Source organism: Watersipora subatra, chromosome 9, assembly GCF_963576615.1.
Source record: "Watersipora subatra chromosome 9, tzWatSuba1.1, whole genome shotgun sequence".
NCBI classification, from domain to species: Eukaryota; Metazoa; Bryozoa; class Gymnolaemata; order Cheilostomatida; family Watersiporidae; genus Watersipora; species Watersipora subatra.
Window position 1 is genome coordinate 43,787,794 of NC_088716.1, and position 23,279 is coordinate 43,811,072.

Below are 23,279 nucleotides of genomic sequence, written 5' to 3' on the forward strand. Positions count from 1 at the left end.
TGTCAAAAATTTCCATTACATGTATTTGACATAACAATGAATCGTAATAGATATACATGTATGTGTTAACATGGGAGATCAGTTGATAACATGAATTATTGATGAAAAATCGCTCGAAATAACAACAACAACCATGATTATTGTATACTATAATAAAATAGGCAGTAAAATATGAAGTTGTACCAATACAATAGACCATTTAGCCAGGAGGGCATATCAGGCTAGCAAAAGCTATTGTACATGAGATAAAATTCTGTGTAAGTTAATAAAATAATAAAATATTTGGTCATAGTGGTGCCGCAATAGCAACATTAAAACCCTCATTGCATTTAGCCGCCCTAAATATTACGGCTTTCATAAAAAATACTAACAGACGAGTGATCGCAGGTAGAGAATATCTTACGGGGCACAGCAGTTATTCAGGAATGCAGGTTTTAAGTGATACCATGAGACAGACAGGCTGAACCTAGGATACCGAATCTCAACACCCTATCAGAAGAATGATTCTGTTCCTAGTTGAAATCAGAATCTTTATGCTAAGTTGCTGGAATTTGTGGATCGACGAAGAGTGCATTGGTGTCAAGGATTGATGCCAACTCCTTGATGTACATCTGCTGATTCGGATCCAGAATGATTGAAGCGTGTGGAATTTCTGGATGAGCAGTTGGAAGATAGGTAGGGCCCTGTATTAAGTACATAGTGGTAGAAGACATTAGGGAATAACTAATTGAAACTTGTAACATTTGAGACTATAATAATTCCTTACTTATGGGGTATACAATCGGTACCATACAAACATCACAAGGATCCCAAAATAGTATTTTTACATAGAAATTAGAAATGATTCAGATATTGAGATGCAGCAGAGTGATGCCACAATCACTGCAAAGTACATGTATTTTAATTTTTATGGAAACGATGCATGTTTCCATTTCACTTCATGGTAGGCGATCGCTGGTGAGCTTTTTAGCCTACTGGCAAGCTTTTGGCAATTATTTAAATATCTATTGTAAGCAGTTAACTGTAGTCACACATGCACAAGTGTTTTATAGACAATATTAATAAGCATTTGACATCAAATGTGCCCAGCGCCTGTTGTTTAGCCATGCTATGCGATTAGCCTTGAAGCGAAAATGAAGGGTTGACAAGAAAGACCTTTCATAAAATTTAAATCTGTCAAAAAGAAGGTCCTTGTATCCATTTTTTATATTTGATGACTCCCAAGCTTTTAAAGAGCTAATACAACGCATCAAATAGGCCAGACATGCATTTACTAATCAATTCTTCAAACTAGTACAGGAATTTCGGAGGAGCCTGCAAAAAGCAACCTGTTTGTGCGTATAATGACTTACTTTGAAAGCTCTGTGAAGAGTCAGTGTGGTTATACAGAAACAGAATCGAAGTATAATCATACGCATAAACTCATCTCCATAGAACTGCATGTAGTCATGATCTGCAACGCATCACCATCAAGCATCTTAACCTTCTGAATGCACGAAAGAATGTGAAAATAACTCCTACGGTGCTAAGTAATCTCACAAACATATTTAGCCTGACTTACTCAGCTTTCTACACCTGATTATCAGCTTGGCGCAGTCATCCATGTACTTGAATACTATGGTTTGACACTTGACCCACAATTCTTCTGGTACCTGCATTGAGCCAATTTAATTGACATAAAATTATGCCAGCAGATAAAATTAGAGAAACCACAAGCAATTATTTTAAGAGACCTTCACTCTTAACTAGCTACTGTGTCTACTTACAAAAACTTTTGAGAGCCTTATGACAAACTCTCTGGTAAGTCAACTGTAAATAACTAAATGAAGAGTATGTAGCTACAAGTAACTGTGGAGTCTATAACTACACGTAACGGTAGAGTGTATAACTACAAGCAACTGTAGAACGAATTACAGCTAGGAAAGCCAAGCATTCATAAAACAGCCACACTTATGATCTTGTTAAGATCCCAAAGTTAGGCGCTCCCAAATTTCCCAGTTTTGTCATGGTTCAGCATGCGAGTGAGCTCACTGTACATCTAAATGGATTGACATTGTTACCTAATAAAAGAGGGCCTCTGTCTGCTATATACATGTAGGTGCTATGGTCTGTACCAGCCCACAGATTTTGTGACTGCACCATAGCCCAAGCAAAATATCCAATAAGCAAACCATTTACGATGAGCTAAGGCCATGGAAATAGCAATTGGTTCTTGGGCACATCTCACCTCATCCAGGTTGCACACATAAAAGAATGCCATCGTTGGGTTGAACAGAAAGAGGGTTAAGAGAGAGCCCTGGTGCTGCTGGTCAGCCATCGCTGCCGGTACTTCCTGAGCTGCCATAAGTGCAACAAGAGGCTGGCCAAACAACTTGGGAATGAACTGCAATGGGAGGATAATAGTACGCATGTCAGTGCATCTCAAAAGAAGGGATATAAGAGCAGGTGATTCCTTGGTAATGTAACTTGAATGCTTTCCTACACAAAGGCAAGCAAACATACATACTGAGACAAAAGTAGGTCCTTCAATTCCTAACATACATGCATTTACTAGTTGTATGCAACAACTCCTTAGCATGTATTATCAATGTTATTGACATTTTTGTTCACAAATATAAGAAATGCTTGCTCGAAAACAGCTGACATTTGCAGAAACACTTCAATAACTGTTTCCTGCCTAGCTTACCTCATGAAGACACCTTTATGACTGACTTCCACACAACATAGTTTTTAATATTTTTATTGTTCAGATCATGACCTGAATCAAACATTTCAATGTTTTTCAAAGATGGGAGACCATTATGCAATGTGAATCATACTATGACATTTTGCTAGCACCACTACCCATCACAAGGTTAATCGGAGTGTGCGATGAGGAACTGTTTAAAAAGATAATTTGCAAGTAGATAGATCTTCATGCACTACATGTCTGGCACATGATACATGACACTTCGCGTCTGACACATGATACTATGTCTGACACATGATACATGACACTCCATGTCTGACACAAGATACATGACACTCCATGTCTGACACATGATACATGACACTCCATGTCTGGCACATGATACATGACACTCTATGTCTGACACATGATACATGACACGCTATGTCTGACACATGATACATAACATGCTATGTTTGGTGCATGATACATGACACTTCATGTCTGACACATGACACTTCATGTCTGACACATGATACATGACACTCCATGTCTGATACATGACACACTATGTCTGACACATGATACATGACACATCATGTCTGGTGCATGATACATGACACTTCATGTCTGACACGTGACACTGCATGTCTGGCACATGATACATGACACTTCATATCCGGCACATGATACATGACACTCCATGTCTGACACATGATACATGACACTTCATATCTGGCACATGATACATGACACTCCATGTCTAACACATGATACATGACACTCCATGTCTGGCACATGATACATGACACTTCATATCTGGCACATGATACATGACACTCCATGTCTGACACATGATACATGACACTTCATATCTGGCACATGATACTTCATGTCTGACACATGGTACATGACACTTCATGTCTCAGAAACAGCAAAACGCCATCGAAGTTCCAAGAAGTACCAGAACCTTAGGCATTACGTTCTAATATTAGCTGGTCAGAACAGCATTTGACCAATACATAAACATATTGCTTGACACAGGCAGTACATCCAATCTTGCAGTTTCCTGCTCTGTGATGGCAAGTATCAATGTTAAGGGCAAAGATTAGGAGATTTTTATAACTTTAACAGCAATTCATCACCACACTTCTTACTAATTCGTGCATAGTGAATTTCTTTAACATTGTGAAGTCTAGTATTGTATATAGAAGCAGGTCTCCTGGTCCTAGACAGTGGTAACAACTTTCCATCAACTGTGAAAGTACTTAGGAGAGCACAACTTCTTTTGAACTGAATATCATTTTGAAATTCCAAGCTCGTAGAGTTCAACAAAAAAATACTGAAATCAAATAAAGTGAATAGGCTCTTTTACCCTCTTTCAAAGAAGTGACGTTTTAGAGATAAATAAACAGCATAATGAATATAAATAAACAACATAATAAATATAAATAAACAACATAATGAATATAAATAAACAACATAATAAATATAAATAAACAACATAATAAATATAAATAAACAACATAATGAATGCAGCACACTGAGTCTTATAGATGGCGTGTGTTTCTTATAAATAAACAAATAGTTATAGTGTACAACTCTTGTTACTTATGATAAGAAGCATTGTTTATTTTTGATGTATTATTACCAAGAATTTCAATCAATGTGTCAAAAGAAACGTTCTGTCAACAGCCATTTCTCATTTTTCAGTTGGTTAAAAGTTCCCTCAGCATTTCAGCAATATCTCAAGAGTTAATAGTACTATAAACTTACAACTTTGGAATTATACTGAAAACGTATTATATACAACGAGACCACAACTTTGTAATCCTATGCAAACTGAAAGTATGAAAAGAAACAAAGTGAAACTATGCAGCCGAGTTTCCTTGGGTAAAAGAATTCCTTGAACTATTTCGAGGATCAGGTTGCAAAGTTTTAAATAGCTTTCCAAAAGTTAAATCAAAGTCCGAAACAGAAATTTCTCATATCAGTCACTAGCCTTAATACCAATGAGCTCATTACAATGATCGACAGCCTAAGTTATTGTAGTAGCTTTTGTGCCTCGTTCCAAGTTTCCATAGATGTCTGATCAAAGAGTTATAAATTTCATGTCACAATTAGTCTGAAATGAAACCTGTAGTAGAAACCAACGCTTCTTTTAATGTTATAAGGAATCGTAAGCAATACTTAATATGACCTCTTATATGGTACCTTGAAACTGCTAGCAGTTGGCGAATCTAGGATGAGAAAGAGAGGTTTTCTTGTGTAAGGTATGATGTCACCGGGGAAGAAGCAGTGCATGTCGTGACCGCCAATTCTCTTGCGGACGGGTGCACTGTCTTCATCCTTTCCCCCACAGTTCAGACCCAGTCCTCCCATATCATAACATGCCTATGATAAAATTTTTTTTTGTTTACCATCTCATTTTTTTTTCATGAGAAGTAAAATAAGTGTCAGGAGTCCTTGAAACATACATATATTAAAAGCTGAGTTTTGTAGCGAGTTATCCAACAGGCTATAAACTATTTCATTAATTATACAATATAATTTATTATAATTATATCAATTATTATTAATAATTATATAATATAATTATAGTTATAAATATCAAAAGATATTGAAATGTTAAAATGATACATAGGAAATGCCTAAAGATGGTGACCACGAACTGATGGCTACAGTTACAATTGATTTTGAATGAAACCATCTTTGTAGGATATACACATAGGACGAAACCACCTTTGTAGGATGTACACATAGGATGAAACCACCTTTGTAGGATGTACACATACGATGAAACCACCTTTGTAGGATGTACACATAAGATGAAACGACTTTTGTAGGATGTACACATAGGATGAAACCACCTTTGTAGGATGTACACATAGGATGAAACCACCTTTGTAGGATGTACACATAGGATGAAACCACCTTTGTAGGATGTACAGATAGGATGAAACCACCTTTGTAGGATGTACACATAGGAGAATGTACACATAGGATGAAACCACCTTTGTAGGATGTACACATAGGAACATAACACTTTTTAAAGAGAATAATAAAGAACCAGCTTCAGAATCCAGCAACAATAAAACACGTAGTTTAGAACCTCACATAGTTTAATCCCCACCGCACATCATATTGTAATTCCCACAGTACATCATATTGTAATTCCCACAGTACATCATATTGTAATTCCCACAGTACATCATATCGTAAGCAAATCATTAAAAACATGAAAAATGCCACAAAAAACTTTATTAGGGGCAGCTGAGATATATTCTAATAGCATTAAAAATTTTTAGCGCTTTAATGCTTAGAAAACATTGGTCTAGTATTTGGTTGGCCCAGGATAGCCCAAATTGACATACCAACAATAGATGTCATCCAGAATTCATGAAGAGTTTTCAGGTAGGGAAATTTGGCCACGTGTCTCTGAAGTTAATGATGGTCCAAAACAAACCCCCAACTGATGCTGAGATAAAAGTAAAGGATTTTTACTACGGGGTTACCGAAATTTGCAACACAAGTCTCCAGCGTAAACGGTGGACATTTTCTGCGGTACTACACACCAGCAAATTAACAGTTTTCAGTGCCAAAGTTAAATTCCTATTATAAGGTTTTTAATTTTTTATTTTTGCAATTAATGCATCTCCTAATAAATGAAGTTATTTAATACACTCGTTCATACTTTGTTTTGGTATTACAATAATGCATTACAATAATGCCTTGCTAATCAGCAATAATATAAATATTATTGCATAATCCATCACCTCAAAGGCGTCTATAGCCAAATGATTACTCTAATGAGGAAAAAGATGCACCGGGCTCTCCGCTCTTACAACAATTTACCGACTAACCATATAAGATTGCAGCTGAGCAGCCTCGAGGCAAAACCAGCATGAAACACAACAAACAAAATGACAACCAAACATCCCAAAAAGCAATTCAGTGATCGGTTGCCCACATCAAAGAGCTAACTTCAACGCAAACATGCTGATATACATCGTTGTATTCCTGTTCCTTTTCTGTTATCATTGAATTCATCATATAATGATTTTTCCTTTGATAACGTGATAGGAAATATTATTAGTGCATAATAAATACATTTTAGCTTGATCGCTAATAGTCTTAGTCTATATATATAATTATATATCAGTGTGCTCCTGCCGTCTGTCTGTCGTTCGTGTGTCCAATTAAAGCGATGAAGTTATGAGAATGAAAAACCCGCTTCGCGCAGCAACTGAACTCGGAAACCCAGATCTGCGGACAGATGTGCTATTCACTAGGCCAAGCGGCTACATCGCTATACAATGAAATAATTGTGGTCATACTCATTACACCAGTAAAATAAGCATGCTTGAAGCGCTTGCAAAAAACTATTGGTTCTTACAAGCACACTTGAAAATCATGATCGATTGCGTGAGAGATCATGACCCGTAGTGTAATAATTACAAGCTGACTTCACGGCTCTTATTATAGTAAAGATTTAGACTAGCTCAAGTTACTAGCTTAAGTTACTCAAATTCATCAGGCAATTATTTTATGACCAGTGCAACACTGAGCATTTAGCGCGTTATAATAAAAAAAGGATTACACTCTATTTTATGAAATCGTCTTTCCTTGACACTGATGAGTACCAATAGCTCAATGTAACCAGGTAAAACATGCTCTTATATCATCTGCCATATTAACTACTGATATAATATATTTAAAACAATATATGTGTAGCTATATTGTAGTTCACATCTTTTTCATACGATGTCTTATCACCCAACATGATGTACAGCTGTCTACGATATTCACAGAGCATGTTTGATTACAACTATTTTTATTCTCATAAAATACAGGAATGATCATTGTTCTATGTTGGAGACCATATCATTGTTCACATCTGCTCAGTGTATAATTATTCTAAACACTTTGTTGGGGTATGTAAAAAGCAGAGTGTTCCTATGTATAAATTTACACCAGTAGCAAAGCCTACGTCACATGCTGAATAAGGGCTGTATTTAAGGTCAACGCCGGCCAAGGTTAGCCAAGGGGTTACAACTTTTCCATCCTAAATGTTACATTTCTAAAAAGGCAGGGGTTACTACCAACTCCGCCGATAAGCAAACATCTTACCTCTTCCAAATCTTTCTTGTTACTCGGATAGCTTGGCTCACACGAAAAATACAGGAGCAAAGCGGATTGTGGAGGCAACTCCTTAAAAGCCACACTGATATAAGTCTGTAACTGAGCGTATGTTGGCTTGTAGAGGAGGTATTTGTGTGGATTGTGTCGTTTGATTGGCTGATCATCTGTCTAATAATAACAGTTTAATAGTAACAACTGCCTAATGCGCATTCTTCAAATGTTTTAGCTAAACCGGTAAAAAATAAGAGATAACGGCAGGATTAATGGCATGAGCAACTCATGCGGATACGTGGAATGGAAATGCTAAGCAGTATTCTACTCAACCAGATCTGCTTATTGCTATAAATACCCACATAAATACATAAACTAAACGAGCTAACCAAATAACTCTATTAGCTACAATCATATTCCATATATAACAAAATTTCATTTGTCTGCTTGCTTTTCCTCCATGCATTCTGAAACCGGCGAACGAATGTGAACCAAACTTTTGCAGGGCAATTTCTACATGTCCAGGGATGGTTTTAGGCTACTAAACAAGGAATATTTTCCAAAATAAGGTACTATTTTAGATTCAATTATTAAAATACTATTTCGTGTTACGTTATGAGAACTTATGATTTTACAGTCAGATTAAATTGTTGATTGTATTAAAAAATCTTATAGAACATGATGTGATTGATAGATACAGTTGAAAATAAAACCGCATGCAAATTTCATTTCAAAAAAGAGACACGGGGAATGCTGCGTATTTCTGCTAGTAACACTAAAGAATAACTGAAGCAGATGAACATAAGCAAAGGGGCACCTAATAGCAAGACTAGAGCAGAGGAGCCCACATTAAACAGCTACTCAGATGCCACCGGCCTGAGGTCAAGGCCATGCCCATTACCACACACCTTACACACTACAGGTATTACCATAGCAACTAAATATGCACGTTCTCAATTCCACTGCTGTAATGCAGCCATATCGAAGAGGCAAATTCCTAAAAGAGTTCAAAAGTAACTTTATGGCCACGATGTTTGCTGACAGACCAAAAGAAAGAGATGAGAAATAATCACTAAACACAAGCAGGAATCAAGCTTAGACAGCGATATTTTCTACATACTTGAGCATGCTTGAGATTGGGCTGTACAGGTCGGGGAGAAGAGAGAATCATCGAGGCATCCGTCTGCCGCTCTTGGAGAAGATCTTCTTGCGGCTCATACTCGACAGCCTGCAGCATCCTAAACATGTCCAGCGTTAGTTCACTGAACTTTATCTGTAATTGACAGATAATAGCATATGGTAGCTGACTCCTTATTCGCTACTACTCTACACGGAGCTGACTCCTTATTCGCTACTGCTCTACACGGAGCTGACTCTTTATTCGCTACTGCTCTACACGGAGCTGACTCTTTATTCGTTACTGCGCTACACTGAGCTGACTCCTTATTCGTTACAGTTCTACACAGAGCTGACTCCTTATTCGTTACTGCTCTACACGGAGCTGACTCTTTATTCGTTACTGCGCTACACTGAGCTGACTCCTTATTCGTTACTGTTCTACACAGAGCTGACTCCTTATTCGTTACTGCTCTACACGGAGCTGACTCCTTATTCGCTACTGCCTACACGGAGCTGACTCCTTATTCGTTACGGCGCTACACGGAGCTGTGCATAAAATTAGATAACCAATCGTAAACAAGGTAATTAGCAAACAGACAGCCAATCTAATCCATCTCAGCATTTTTAAAAATAGCCCATAGATGAAAGTTTCTTGGTGGCTTTCCTTAGGTTATATTTCTAGTCTTTATGTGTTATCGCTCTGTGAAAAACGCCTTGTTAATTGTTAACCAACCAATCACAGACTCTCTATAAAATGGCGACAACAGAGCCTGTCAGTTGCGTCTGGTTGGAAATAAGAGGTCTTGTAGATACTAACCCGGAGTGGACAGCAAAGTATGCTAAAAAGCTAAATATCCTCTTTGTTTCTCCCCACTAAAACAAATGACTCTAATAATTTTGTTTATTAGTACCTGTATTTAGTAATTGAAGAGTTGAGTGCTAAAGTGTTAAGTACTTCCCGTCACATTCTAAACAAACGTAAGCGCTATTTTTAAACACGAGTACGTTAATTTTGACATTAATATTCTATGTTGAATGTCTGTAATGATCCTCGTTACGTCTAACATAAAAAATTGGTGTGAAATCTACTTGACCATGTCTAAAAGGGTCTTTCATTTTTTTGGAATCTGAATCGGTACTTTTCACACAGGGATATACAATCAAAACCTTGAGTCAGAACTAATTCCGACTCAACTATTAAAAATAGCTTTATGGCGAAACTAGAACATATATAGGCCTACTGTAACATGTCTAAGTAAAATGTGTCACCTACAATAGAGTTGTCAGTATATACTGATAACTGTTTGTATTCTGTTATAAAATGTCAAACAAATAATATCAAGTGTTTGTGCTTCCTTTATTTTCCTGATGTATTTTATATAGATGTATTTTTGAATTAGCTAGACGGAAGGCAGTCTTGAGAGTTTGGTATAAAATAAATTTTCAGGATCATTTATGTTTCGTCATTTATTTTTAGGTAAACTTTGGTGAGCTTGTATCAATACTAAATATCCTGCCTTTTGCGTTTAAACATGTAAACATTACAAAAATATTAAATTTTTGGCCATTATATAAATGTTGAGTTATTTTAATAAAATCACAAAGATGTACATTGCAAAACTTGGTAAATAAGATTTTTAGATTTCCATCTTATGGTTTAGGCTGTTGAGGAATATTTTTTACCAATTTGCAAAAAACAACAAGAATCTTTCACCACTCATAGAATTACGAATTTAGCATTCATAAAACTTTTAGTCACACATCTGGCGGGAACACAACTCCTAATTTACATATGTTATGTTGCGTAAACCTGAAAAAGGTCCCATGTCAGACAGCGTCAGCATTCATTCTATTTTGTGGCTACCACTGCGCAAAATAGGCTGGCATCAATAAACTATTTAACATGTTAAATAATAATAACATTATACTTATTATGTTTGACATTGGTTAAAGCTGCCAAAATTTCTAGCTGTCTGTCTCAGTTCTAAATCACATGGCAAGACAATTTCCAAAATTAGGCACATCATGGCATGCCATTCTCCTTCGGGGAATACAGCAGCATCTAAGATAAATTTACTATCTTTTAAGGATATAAAATAATTAAAAGCTACACTCTTGCACAGCTATTCATAAGTAAATACAGCTACCGTGTGCATCTAACACGACTGCCATTACCTGAGCACCATTGTGACCAACTATGACGACCTCATAGAGGTCAAGGTATCTTGGGACAGTTTTATCTAGAGGTATGACAGTCTCGAGAGAGATCCTACTGTTAAGGTACATGGCCCTGTTGAACTGGTCCTTCACTCTCAGCAACTGTTCATTGTCGACGAACAGTGATACCTATCAATGTATACGAGAGGTCAATGCATAGAGTTACTCTGAATGCACCGATCACAATTCCTATAATTTATTTCTACAGCGTCTACTTGCGTCATTACGGTAAGGTTTACAGAATCTATGTGTGAAATTAGACAAGGAAATCAATAGCCTGCGATGATTACAACTATTACAGCAATAAATAACAGAATAATCTAGGACTTTAGCATCAGTTTATGGATGAAGGATGCACAAGTTGTGAACTAAGAAAACCACCCACAGCTAACCTAGACTGCCAGAGCACCAAGGCTAAATGAGTAAAATTCAGTACTGACTGTACCATATTCTCAGCTTGACCAGCTTGAGGATGGATACTAGTACTAGCTACTGATAAAGCTGATATGCATCTCTTAGTACCATATTTGACCTTACAACTAAACAAATATTGGCCCTCGATAAAATATACCATCTTTTAAATGGTTTCAGATTGGCTGTTGATGCTGGTACCTACCACCACTTCTAGGGAGGACAATAGCAAAACTTTGAAAATAATTTCTGTTTTTACATTACTTTACAATTATATAAGCTATTTCATTCATTTTTCTTTTGCATTGTGTTTTAAGTGAGCAAACAAGCTCTCTGTATATTGATGAATGCAACAATATGGAACCATATCTGGCACTAAAATTAAATCGACAATAAGATTACAAAATAGACTGAGATCCACACACTATTATTAATAAGCACTTGCTGGCCTCCCCCATACTGATCTATATAACAATAGTTATAGCTTAAACTTGTATAAAGATTGGTACTAGACATATAAATACCTCATTGGCTACGAGCAGCCACTCCCTGTCTTTGGACTCGTATGTATTTTTATAGTCCTTTATCTGTTTGTTCAGCTCCTGAAATGGGCAAATAATGCAGTAGCTTATCTAAGGTAGAGTTGAGACTAGAGACAAAGATGTCATAACTTTACCTGAGAATTTAGCCTAAGTATTCCTGAGAATATTCAAACTATTAACAGTACGAGTGAACAATAGAGTGAGCAATAAAGTTGTGATAATAACTTATGAATAATAGCAGGAGTTCTAAGTCTCCTTAAAAATAAACTCACACAAAACTAGTTAATTTTATCAGAATGTATCGTTATTTACTATCATTTCCAATTGTTTGTGATGTTTTAGATGGTCGGACAACCAGGATGTTTCAAGATTAAAATCTACCAAAACTTGACCGTGACTAAAATGCTCAGATCAAGTGAAAGTGCGATTATGACGTCTGTAGTTGCAAAGAGACCGATAGAATAGAGACGCTTATAGTAATATAGACCGATAGAATAGAGACCTGTAATGCTTCAACTTGAATGCAAAAGACGATATCAACTATCGCAACGATAACAATTAGTGATGTCATTCCACACGTTTTCTTTCTGATGAATTTAATTGCGATCAAGTTTTATCGATTTTAATCTTGAAACATCCTGGTCGTCAGATCACCTCAAACATAAGAAACAATCACAAATGATAGAAATACGTCGACACTTTCTGATAAAATCTACTAAAATTTAGTGCAAGTTCATCTTGAAGAGGCGATGTATTAGTTTATATAGCTATATAAGGTATCCACTTCAACATACACAATTTTGAAAATATAAACACCATGTATACAACTGGTGAGTTTCGCGAGAAAAATATAATTCTGTCTGACCTTGACGAGCTCAACCACCAAGGTCATCCTCCGTAACAGCAAGCAAACAACTATAAACCTCGTATAGTATCGAAGTTTTTTCAGCATCACCTCAGGTCTACAGAAAAAAATTTAAGCATCTGAGGGAACAGTTAGTCACACACTACAATCAAGACTGCTGTAAGAAGCAGAAGGAAATACGGAAAAACTACTCTGTTTGGTTGTGTGACTGAAAAAAGCAACATTAATAAAAATCTATCAATCTAAGTTTTCCATTAAAATGAAATTTGAATCTAGGAGATCTCAGGATTTGTGCACTTTTCGCTATGAACCATCTAACATTGTGAAGTCTGGTTTTGTATGAACAAGTAGGACCCCTGACCCTAGACTGTATTGACAACTTTCCATCAACTATGAAAGTACTCAGGATAGCACAACTCCTTTTCAACTGAATATTATTATTCCTTTTGAACTAAACTATCATATTGATGCTCCAAGCTTGTAGAAAAACAATACAAAAACAACAGAAATTAAATAGAGTAAATAGTTTTTTATGCCACTCTCAAAGAAGTGATGTTTAAGAGATAACTGAAGGAACATAACTATTGCAGTACACTGAGTCTGATAGAGTGTGTATATTTTTATAAATAGAAAACAACAAATGCTAGTGTCAAGCTCTTGTTGTAGATGAGAAGAAGCCTTTTGGTTTAGTTTATTTATGAGCCTTGATTATTAAGAGCTCCAATCAGTTTGTTGCTGAAAACTAGTGTCTTGTTAGCAGCTGTTTATCATTTTCTTTTCCTCGGTATTTCCACGATATCTTAAAATGTTAATAGCCCAATCAAATTGAAACTTCGGAAATATACTAAAAATTTACTCGCAGAAAGCGGAAGGAAAGCGGACAAAAGCTTTGTGATCATGCCTAAACTGGGAGTGGGTGCAAACAAAGTGAAACTACGCAGCCGAGTTTTCTCAGTCGTAGGATCCGGTGAGAAAACAACTCCCCGAATTATCTCCGGTTCAGGCTTCAAAGTGTTCAAGGTTTAACAACTGATTTCATTGGCCTTGTTCAGACCAAAAGAACCTCAAGTGTGAAATAAAAAATAACTTGCTTACAAATGATATTCCATCATATATGCATATGTATACATATACGTATATGTATACGTATACATATACGTATGTGTAACCAGATAAAGTTTCATACTTTCAGTCGCAGTCATGTAATAATCAAAATGGAGATTCGACCAATCATTGCGCACACTCAATGATTGGTCAAACCCGCCTCAGTTTTATCATATGAACAACTAGACGCTTTAACTCGTCTGGCTGACATTTTCCAACATAAAATTCCTTCGATTAAAATGGCATCCAACTTTTCTACAATTTGACTTTCAAACTTCTTCAACAAAAAAACCTGATGCAATTAGTTTTGTCGTGTGACTAGGATTAACAAATGGATTAACCATAAAAGCATCCCATACCGTTGATAGAAAGCTATCCCATGGAATCATCATTTCATAATCAGTTTAAATATCTCAGTGTTTATCTTCTCTTTACTATCTATCTTTCAATCTTATACAGCTTAATCAAGAACGGCCAGCTATTTGAATTTCGATGAAATATGCCATATATTTCAACGAATATGCCAGCTTCTGCGGGCCCAGGGCAACGACTAGCTGCAGTGTTGCTGCGCAAGTGGGCCTTATCATACCTTATTATGTAGTAATTAAGACTTCATTTATTTATGTTTTTCAATTAATCAATACTGTAACTATATCTTAATTTTTGCTTAATGTTATATTTCTACTAATTTATAGAATAAAAAACACACACATAAAAAAACTGATAGCATGTTTAGCCAAAATACAACAATTATTGACATGGCAACTACCGTCTGCACTTCTTTTTATGCATCATCAAATGCCTGGTTAAGACTGCAGTACATCTTAGCTAGAAAATACATGTTTTAAATTACCTACATGTTGGTGATTCTACACGAAATACTCTCCTTAATAACATGGTATAACAGAGTGCTATACCTGAACCTGGTCTTACAGGAGCTTTAAAAGTGCTTATTGATAAACTAAATAACTTCCTTAGCGTATGCAGCAGTAATATCGTTGACTCCGCGTAACACTGCAAGCCAACTACATGTAAACAAAAAAATGTAGATTTTAAATATAAAAATGCTAAACGAGATGCAGTTATTGGTGGATGCGGTGTAAAGATTTACAAACCAGCAACATACCGAGGTACTACTTCAGGCTATTGTTTAGAAACACCATTTACATATGTTCATCGACTGTGTGCTTCAGAAAGTTCAATTCATAAAAATTTCAACATTTCCTCATTCATCCAGTAGGCATTGTCTGAACACCATTGAAAATAAATATTCTGCTTCAAGCCTACGAATAAAGCAGACAAATAATCCCAGAGGAAATGATTTTCCAATATTTGCATGCTCTAGCTTTCCATACTTACGTGTCATGCTTTTTAGCCTTGGCATAATACGCTCTTGTCCTAATAGCTGCATAGAAAGAGAAAGCTTCATATAAATAGTTCGGTTCGCTAGTTCTGAGGCTAAAAAATAGCACGAAAAAATGTTTGGATATTCACTCCTTTCCCGTATCCCTAACTCTATATCCTCTACAAGCCAAAACTGCAAAAAGATCCAAAGATGGGCTTCAAGTCTGTAACTCCCGAATTAGCTATTACAACAGGAAAATCGTGTCAGCAAACTTGCCAGTTAGTCTGGTAGAAAATGGGTTGGTGTAGCTTTTAGAGCTAATAACGCAATTAACCAATTAGACTCTGTCTATGTGACATCAGCAAATATACTTACAGAAGAAAAAACCTATTCACGCTAGAAGCAAATAATATAACTTCTTATAATCTCACATTTTACGAAGAAACACAATATATCTGTTCAGCAGATGGTTAGTTGAACAATCATAAAATTGCTTCAGGCAAGCATTTACACAAGTTCAACAAGCTATAATAAAATGAGGCATACGGAGTTGTATGCTCTTTTTTTAAATGTTAGAATTAAAAGACAATTCTTGATTCCAAGCTTCATCCAGGCGGCTAGTGGTTTACATTTGTCTTATTATGCAGTTAGACGTTGACATACAAAGCTAATTAATTCCAAATTATTTTTATGCGTTAAAACAGTCGGATATTGGCACAATTATGCTCATAAGAAAATAGGCGGTATTTTATTTAATACATTCCACAGCTCAAAAACTTAGCGTCGAATACTTTAGGTCACAGCATTAAAACAAAGGCATTATATACAATTATGTACAAAAATTGGATGCAATAAACCAAATTATCTGTGTAAGAAACTAAAACAACGATCAACAAGTAGAGGTTTTGGTCAATTACCTTTATAATAAAAACATGCACTCAGGTGTAGCTTTGGTGGTACAGAAAATAGACAATACGTAGGTAGAGTTAGTGAGGCAGGTATGAAACTTGTCTAGCTGAGATCATGTTAAGTTTAAATTAACATAAATTGATATTTCTTGTTTTCATATTTCAAAATTTGCTTTAATTATCAATTTCACCTTCCTCACTTTCACTCACTCCAGTCCTATCTCTACTTGCATCACCTCCTCTTTCGTTGTTACGATCACTACTTGATAACTTTGTACATTTAAAAAAATCCATCTAAAATTTCTTGCACACCTTTCTTCCTCTTGTTCTTTGTTACCAGACACACTAGTTTTCTTGGAGCCGATAATTTTAATACTAAGAAAGGAAGACATGAATTTCAATATTATATAAACACTTGAAATATTTAATATGAGCGTTTGGAATCACATAACGTTAAAGAGAACAGCGTTCATATGCACCGGTTCACCAACTGCAATGTTATAGCAAACGCTGTGTGTCGCATGTTGACTGCAATGTTATAACAAGCGCTGTGTGTCGCATGTTGACTGCAATGTTATAACAAACGCTGTGTCATACATGTATAACTGTTAAAATATAACAGTTATAACATGTTATAACTGTATGTCGGATGTTGACGATTACCTCACATGCTGAGACAAACATGTCCTCAAACATCACACCATTATGTTGAGGTGATCGTAAATCAAGGTCTGATTGTATTGCAGGCAGCCACCGAGCTCCTGTATAAGTTTGCTGAACTTCTTTTATTTTATTTGCTGAAGTTATAAATAAATAAACTTGATCGATTGGTGCCACAAAACACTGATCAACTTTAAATCAAATCGGATCGACTAAAACTATTAAAGAATTTTGAAGTACCTACTAGTAGTGGTAGTGTATCTGCCCAATCTTGGAAGCAATCTCTCCAATTTGCCACCGCTTTAATTTGTAGTATGTCTCCAGAGTCTTTCTGCAAAGTAGAACAGGTAGAAACCAGAAGTAGCTTCATATACCAATATATCAACATCGGATCACCCATTAACATCAAGGAACCAGCAAAATACAAGCCTGACATAAAGTTCACAAAAATGTTTTTATTCTCACAAATACTGAAAACAGTTGGAACACAACAATGTGGTAGATTTGTAAGAGGTGGGTTTGACCTTGCTGCAAGTACAAATATAGGAAATTATGTCAAGATTGGTCAAATCTACCTCAGTTTAGACATCGCAATCCTTCTGCAGTTGATCCTTCTGCAGTTGACAATAGGCAGACGCTTACAAAATATTCTTTACCTCCAAACATTGGAAGTTTGTAGAAACAAATCTACTCAAAGTTTAGATGTATTTTTACACTTACCTATGCTCTTGTTGGTACTTCCATAGCCTAGTGTAGACCTCAAATGTGCGGGCAAAATAAGGCTGCCACAACTTCGCTCCGTATTGGGGTATTTCTCTAAAGAACCAAGGCTAATATGTCTAACTCTTTCATTTACATTCTCAATCTGACAAGACCACATTAAAGTATTGGTTATACTGCATTCACACAAAATTATTTTGTATTCACTTGATGAGTTACCTCTATTTAGATACATTTTGGCCTTTCTGGTGTTTTTAAAAATGATTCTGTATTCACTTGATGAGTTACCTCTATTGACATGTATTCTAGTGTTTTTAAAAATGATTCTGTATTCACTTGATAAGTTACCTCTATTGACATATATTCTGGCATTTTTGGTGTTTTTAAAAATGATTTTGAGAAAATTCAAACCAGGCAGGATACTTCTTAAATATTAAATAAGAATTTGTGTACTTCCGTTTGAAAGTTTTGTTCAAAACATAGTCTGGATGCTTTGTAACGCATGATATTTATAAATATGTGTAAACTAGATGCAAAGTTTATACCTATGTACTGTTTACAAATCTCTTTTGATAGAGTACATTCAGTTCAACAAATCTTGTAGAAACAGTAGGTAAAAGGACTACATTACTTTATATTACACCGCTCATCATTAACGCTCTTCCAAACATTCACATGTTGAAGCAGATCATAAATAGAGCCCAAGAAACTGATGTCATGGAGACCGAGCGAGTAAAAAGTACTCACTTGAGCCCGTTGAAGAGATTTTTAGCTTTCTCAAGAAGATGAACAAAATCCATGACAATCTCTTTGGCCTTTTGAGCTTCAGACTCTTGTTGGTTTAATACAGGATTGCCCTCATCCATCTCTGGTGTACTCTCAAGTATCCCCTCCATTTCAACCTGCTGACATCAGAGAACTGGAATTACCATTTGACTAGATGTGTATAATGTACCAGTTACAACCTTTTGGTTCTCAGGCCAAACAGCCTAAGATGGGTATCTAAGGAGGAGTTACAAAAAGATGATAATGATTAAAAATGTTATTCCTACCATCATGATTAGCGTTAATGATGATGCATTTGTACACTTGGGTCATAGAGGTGATGGCAGCGAAATCTTAGAATTATGTGGCTGTAGAGTTCCAAGTAAAAAAGTGAGTTCCAAGTAAAAGCCTCACTAATATTTATTAATGAGAAAGCCGCTGCAAAATGTTTTGGAGTTTTTTAACATAGAGCTTCCACTTGCAAAAGCACATATACCTTTGAGGTTTTCAATCACAAGTAAAGACTTTTTGAGATCCGTGTCACATTCTTTACAGATAGCTTTGTGATCTAAACTGTTTGCCGAAACTATTCCGTAGTGATGGTGAACTGAGCAATAACAAGATTATTTTATATCAATGTACCCAAGACTAATCAAACAATGTAGCCCGTAAAAATAAATTCACAAATAAGATTAAAGGTTGACTTGCAACCAAATTCACATTACAGTTATTTGGTATCAAAAGATTCACCATGTCTTACTCGGTTGTGTTGTAGGTGCCAAATATGTGGAAATGTGATTACAAGCTCTTAAAAGCTAAAAAACGAAAAGCCGCAGTCGATTGGAATCTCTTTATTTCTCTGATGTAGTCATGAAATTTATTTATTGTCTTGAATTTTTACAGCAAGTTATAAGATATCAGTGCTAAAAGTGACAGCATTACAATGACGATAAAACAGACGCGTAAGAACAATAGACATGGTTTTATTGAATGCGTGAAGTATATTTGTGAAAATATTTCGACGAATAAGGTTGCATGGAAGTGTAAACAGAAACCATCTTTCACAACTACATCACATTTGAGCTGTTTTGGAAAGAGAATCCAAACTACGGCGGTCTCGTGTGGCTGCGATTTTCTGTTCGTTTTTGAGCTTTTAAGAGCTTGTAATCACCTTTCCACATATTTTGCACCTACAACACAACAGAGTAAGACATGGTGAATCTTTTCATATCAAATAACTGTAATGTGAATTTTGTTGCAAGTCAACCTTTAACCATAGTTACGTTATATATAGTGGTAGAATTTTACTGAATAGCCTCTTAAAAAGAGTGGATGAGCTTAGTCAAAGCGGTTGGAGTCGTCTTATAACTTCACTAGACACCCGTTTCTATAAGCTCGTTTATGATGCTTGAAATGTTTGTTATAGCAAATGTTATGAATATCAGAATGTACCTCTGTTTACCTAATTGCTTAGTTCTTTAAACTTTGATATAGTTACCGGCAATTTTATCATTTAACAGTGGCACAAACTGTCATAGATTGCAAAGCCTAAGTGCTGCTACAATTTGTATTTGTGTAAAACACTGATACAAAAAGGTAAAGTTCCAAAATTTGCAAACTGCACACTAATATTAGTATTAGTGTGCAGTTAGTGCAGGATTGTATCTGTTTAGTACAATCTGATAAACATGTGTATCTAAAATCTGATAGCCTCTATTGCTTTCATAATGTAACTTAGTACTAGAAAGTTTGGAGTTTTTGTTTCGTTTTGTGACTAGACATGACAAAAACTGACCAGACAGCAAAGAAATCAAGACAGCAAATGCTAACTAGTCCTACGGCATCGCGTGCATTTAAAATAGAACACAATTTCTGAGCAATAGTCATCTTGCATGTCTCAAGAAAATTTTAGAAACCAATTCTATCATTTAAGCTACTAAGGATAAACTGAATTGTTTCTAAAATAATTTGCCAAATGGCAATAATACAGTTTGATGAGTGAGAAGACTGATTACAAGCCATGCCAACAGCATGCCATGAAATTAGCTTATTGAGATGTGTAGCTGTGAAAAAGTAAGTTTGTTGTTTCAATGTAAGTTTGTTAGAAGTGAGTGATGCTTGTGCTCTGATATGATAAGTTCAAGTTCCTAAATAATTCTTATTGGTTTGTTTTTGTTGCGATAGATGGAGTAACCATTGGCATATTGACTGTGATTAAACTGGTAACACCGGCTATAAGCTGGGATTAATCTGGGCATTTTGGTTTAATAGAGTAAAATACTTAAAAAAGAGTTCCAAAAAGGTGTGCCATAGCTGCACTCAGACGTGGGAAGAGACAAACTTATTCTTCGGCTAGCCGATGCAACATATCAAACATGCTAGTGTATCCTGTTCCCAACTTGTTCCTGCTCGCTAAAATACATCTCTAGAGGAGAGAAGGTCTCTAGCAATCTCTGGAAAGGAACTCTAGTAATGCAAAAGCTAGTGTTCCTTAATACCTTTTGCATGCAGTATTTTTATGAAAATGGTAAATGGGGATTTCTAAATATTAAAATAAGAGTTTTGTCAATAATGAAGTAAGGTTGAAGGTACTAATCCTTCTTGCCACATGTTTTAGAATAGGACTAAATAAAGTGTTTATGATGGAATGAATGTCGAATGGTTAAACATCCCAATGATTTGACGTCATACGAGGAGTCCAAATACTTCAGGCAATTACACAATTAATGGTTGACTTGCAACAAAATTCACATTACAGTTATTTGGTATCAAAAGATTCACCATGTCTTACTCTGCTGTGTTGTAAGTGCAAAATATGTAGAAATGTGATTACAAGCTCTTAAAAGCTCAAAAACTAAAAAGCCGCCATAGATTGGAATCAGTTTATTTCTCTGACATTGTCATTACATTTGGTTATTGTTTTGTTACATGATGTTCTTATGTGAATTGAAAGGCCAATAAAAGGCTCAATATAAAACTTCTCGTAGCACTAGTTTATGACAAACACTTCGGGTTTTACCAAAGACCCCGTATCAATTATAGATGCTCGCTACTTTACAGTTTTGTTTCGACTTGGTTTAATCGTCTAGTCGTAATCTGATCATGCGACCCAATACTTAGCAAATAATTTCTGCAGCACTTTTCGATTATCCCAGGTGACTAAGTTATAAGATATCAGTGCTGAGAGTGACAGCATTACAATGACGATAAAATAGACGCGTAAGAACAATAGACATAGCTTTATTGAATGCGTGAAGTATATTTCTAAAAATATTTCGCCGAATGAGGTTGCGTAGAAGTGTAAACAGAAGCCATCTGGTACAACTGCATCTCATTTGAGCCGTTTTGGAAAGAGATTCTAATCTATGGCGGTTTTGTGATGGCGGCGATTAACTGTTCATTTTTGAGCTTTTAGGAGCTTGTAGTCACATTTCCACATATTTTGCACTTACAACACAGCAGAGTAAGACATAGTAAATATTTTGATACCCAATAACTGTAATGTAAACTTTGTTGCAAGTCAACCTTTAAAGAATAGAAAAATGTCCCTGCTCAAAACCTTGACCAGCAGCCTTCCTTGCAGCCTCATACCCCAAAACCTCGACCAGCAGCCTACTCTTGCCCTCCTCACCCTTGAGCTCTTAAAACTTTGAACACTTTTTGTTATTCAACTTTGTTAAATTTGCATTAAAATATTTTATTCAGATGGCAGCTAAATATAGAATTTTTCATTGGTCGCTAATGTGGAAGCGTCTAGAGCTTTAGTGTGAGCAAAGGCATATGCTAAAATATGCCTAGCTCAAGGGTCCAACAGGCATTGCAAAAGCTGCCGCATTTCAAAACGCACGGCGTAACCCTAACCTTGCTATATTTTGTGAAGAGGATTCAATCAAACATGCTTGATCATGCCTAGACATCTTCCAGTTTCAGAACATGTCTCACCGAGATGTCAGTTGCAATTCAATAATTTGTTTATCAAGAATTCCAGGTATTTACTAAAAGTACTAATACTACAAGTGATGTATTGCACATTCTACTAAAATAGTAATGTGCTGCATACACTTGGCTTAAAATTAAATGCAATTAGATTGTTTCCTGCTTAAATTTATATGATTTTTTCATCTAGCCTAGTCATAAAATCCAATCTTGCTATGCCTACAGTGGCAAAATTGGCAGAGCGCAAATTGATTTAGTTTATAAATCAGCAATTCACACTATGAAGGGCTTCCTGAATGTGCGTCAGTGAGGCACCCTGTCGGCTTTGATTCGATCTATTGAGCTGCTTGTAACATAATATTTAGTTAGTCACAATATAATTCTGTCAACTCTAAAGAACCGCTGCCAACCGCCGTAAAACGTGGTCTAATTACTTTTTGTAGAATGTAAGTACATGTATATAAAAATAAGTGTTTAGCATTTCAACTATTGTCTGAAGAAACAAGCACGATATAAAAACCCGCCAAAAGGCGTAAACACAATTTTATTACAATGCGTTTATTAAAGTTATGTTTCAGACAATCGACTTTGGCATGCTAATAACCATTGCATAACAAGTAAAACATGTTACGCAGAATGAGCCACGGGTGTCGGATAAGCACTATACACAAGTACCTTAATCGTTGCTAGTGAAGCCTTTATTCCAAAAATTTGCCCTTTGACATTTTCCTGTTATAACCTAATCAGGCTGACCTTTTAAAAATGTTATGGCCGTAGGCTAAAAAACAACCCGGTTTTAGTGACAATAGACGACTTGCGCGATAACTCGGAATTATTATTTAGCAATGCTAGTGAATTGTTGTGGCGTATCTTCTTCTAGACGATT

At 35.9% G+C, this 23,279-nt stretch overlaps 1 protein-coding gene across 2 annotated transcripts; it reads right to left on the minus strand.

Annotated features, from left to right (window-relative positions):
• Positions 1–10: 10 nt before the first annotated feature.
• LOC137405425 (protein SCAI-like) lies at positions 11–18,589 on the minus strand. 2 transcript variants are annotated; one of them, XM_068091680.1, is made up of 14 exons: positions 18,440–18,589; positions 17,693–17,788; positions 17,217–17,303; positions 15,419–15,517; positions 12,956–13,052; positions 12,073–12,150; positions 11,096–11,266; positions 8,922–9,074; positions 7,799–7,978; positions 4,883–5,062; positions 2,228–2,383; positions 1,562–1,652; positions 1,353–1,453; positions 11–683 (listed from the first exon to the last, which is right to left on the minus strand). In XM_068091680.1, the coding sequence occupies exons 1-14, from the start codon at positions 18,586–18,588 to the stop codon at positions 537–539; spliced, it is 1,785 nt and encodes a 594-aa protein (XP_067947781.1). In that variant the 5' UTR covers position 18,589; the 3' UTR covers positions 11–536. The 2 variants fall into 2 exon arrangements, with proteins under 2 accessions (XP_067947781.1, XP_067947782.1); XM_068091681.1 differs by lacking the exon at positions 11–683 and having other exon boundaries at positions 1,374–1,453; positions 1,576–1,652.
• Positions 18,590–23,279: the final 4,690 nt, after the last annotated feature.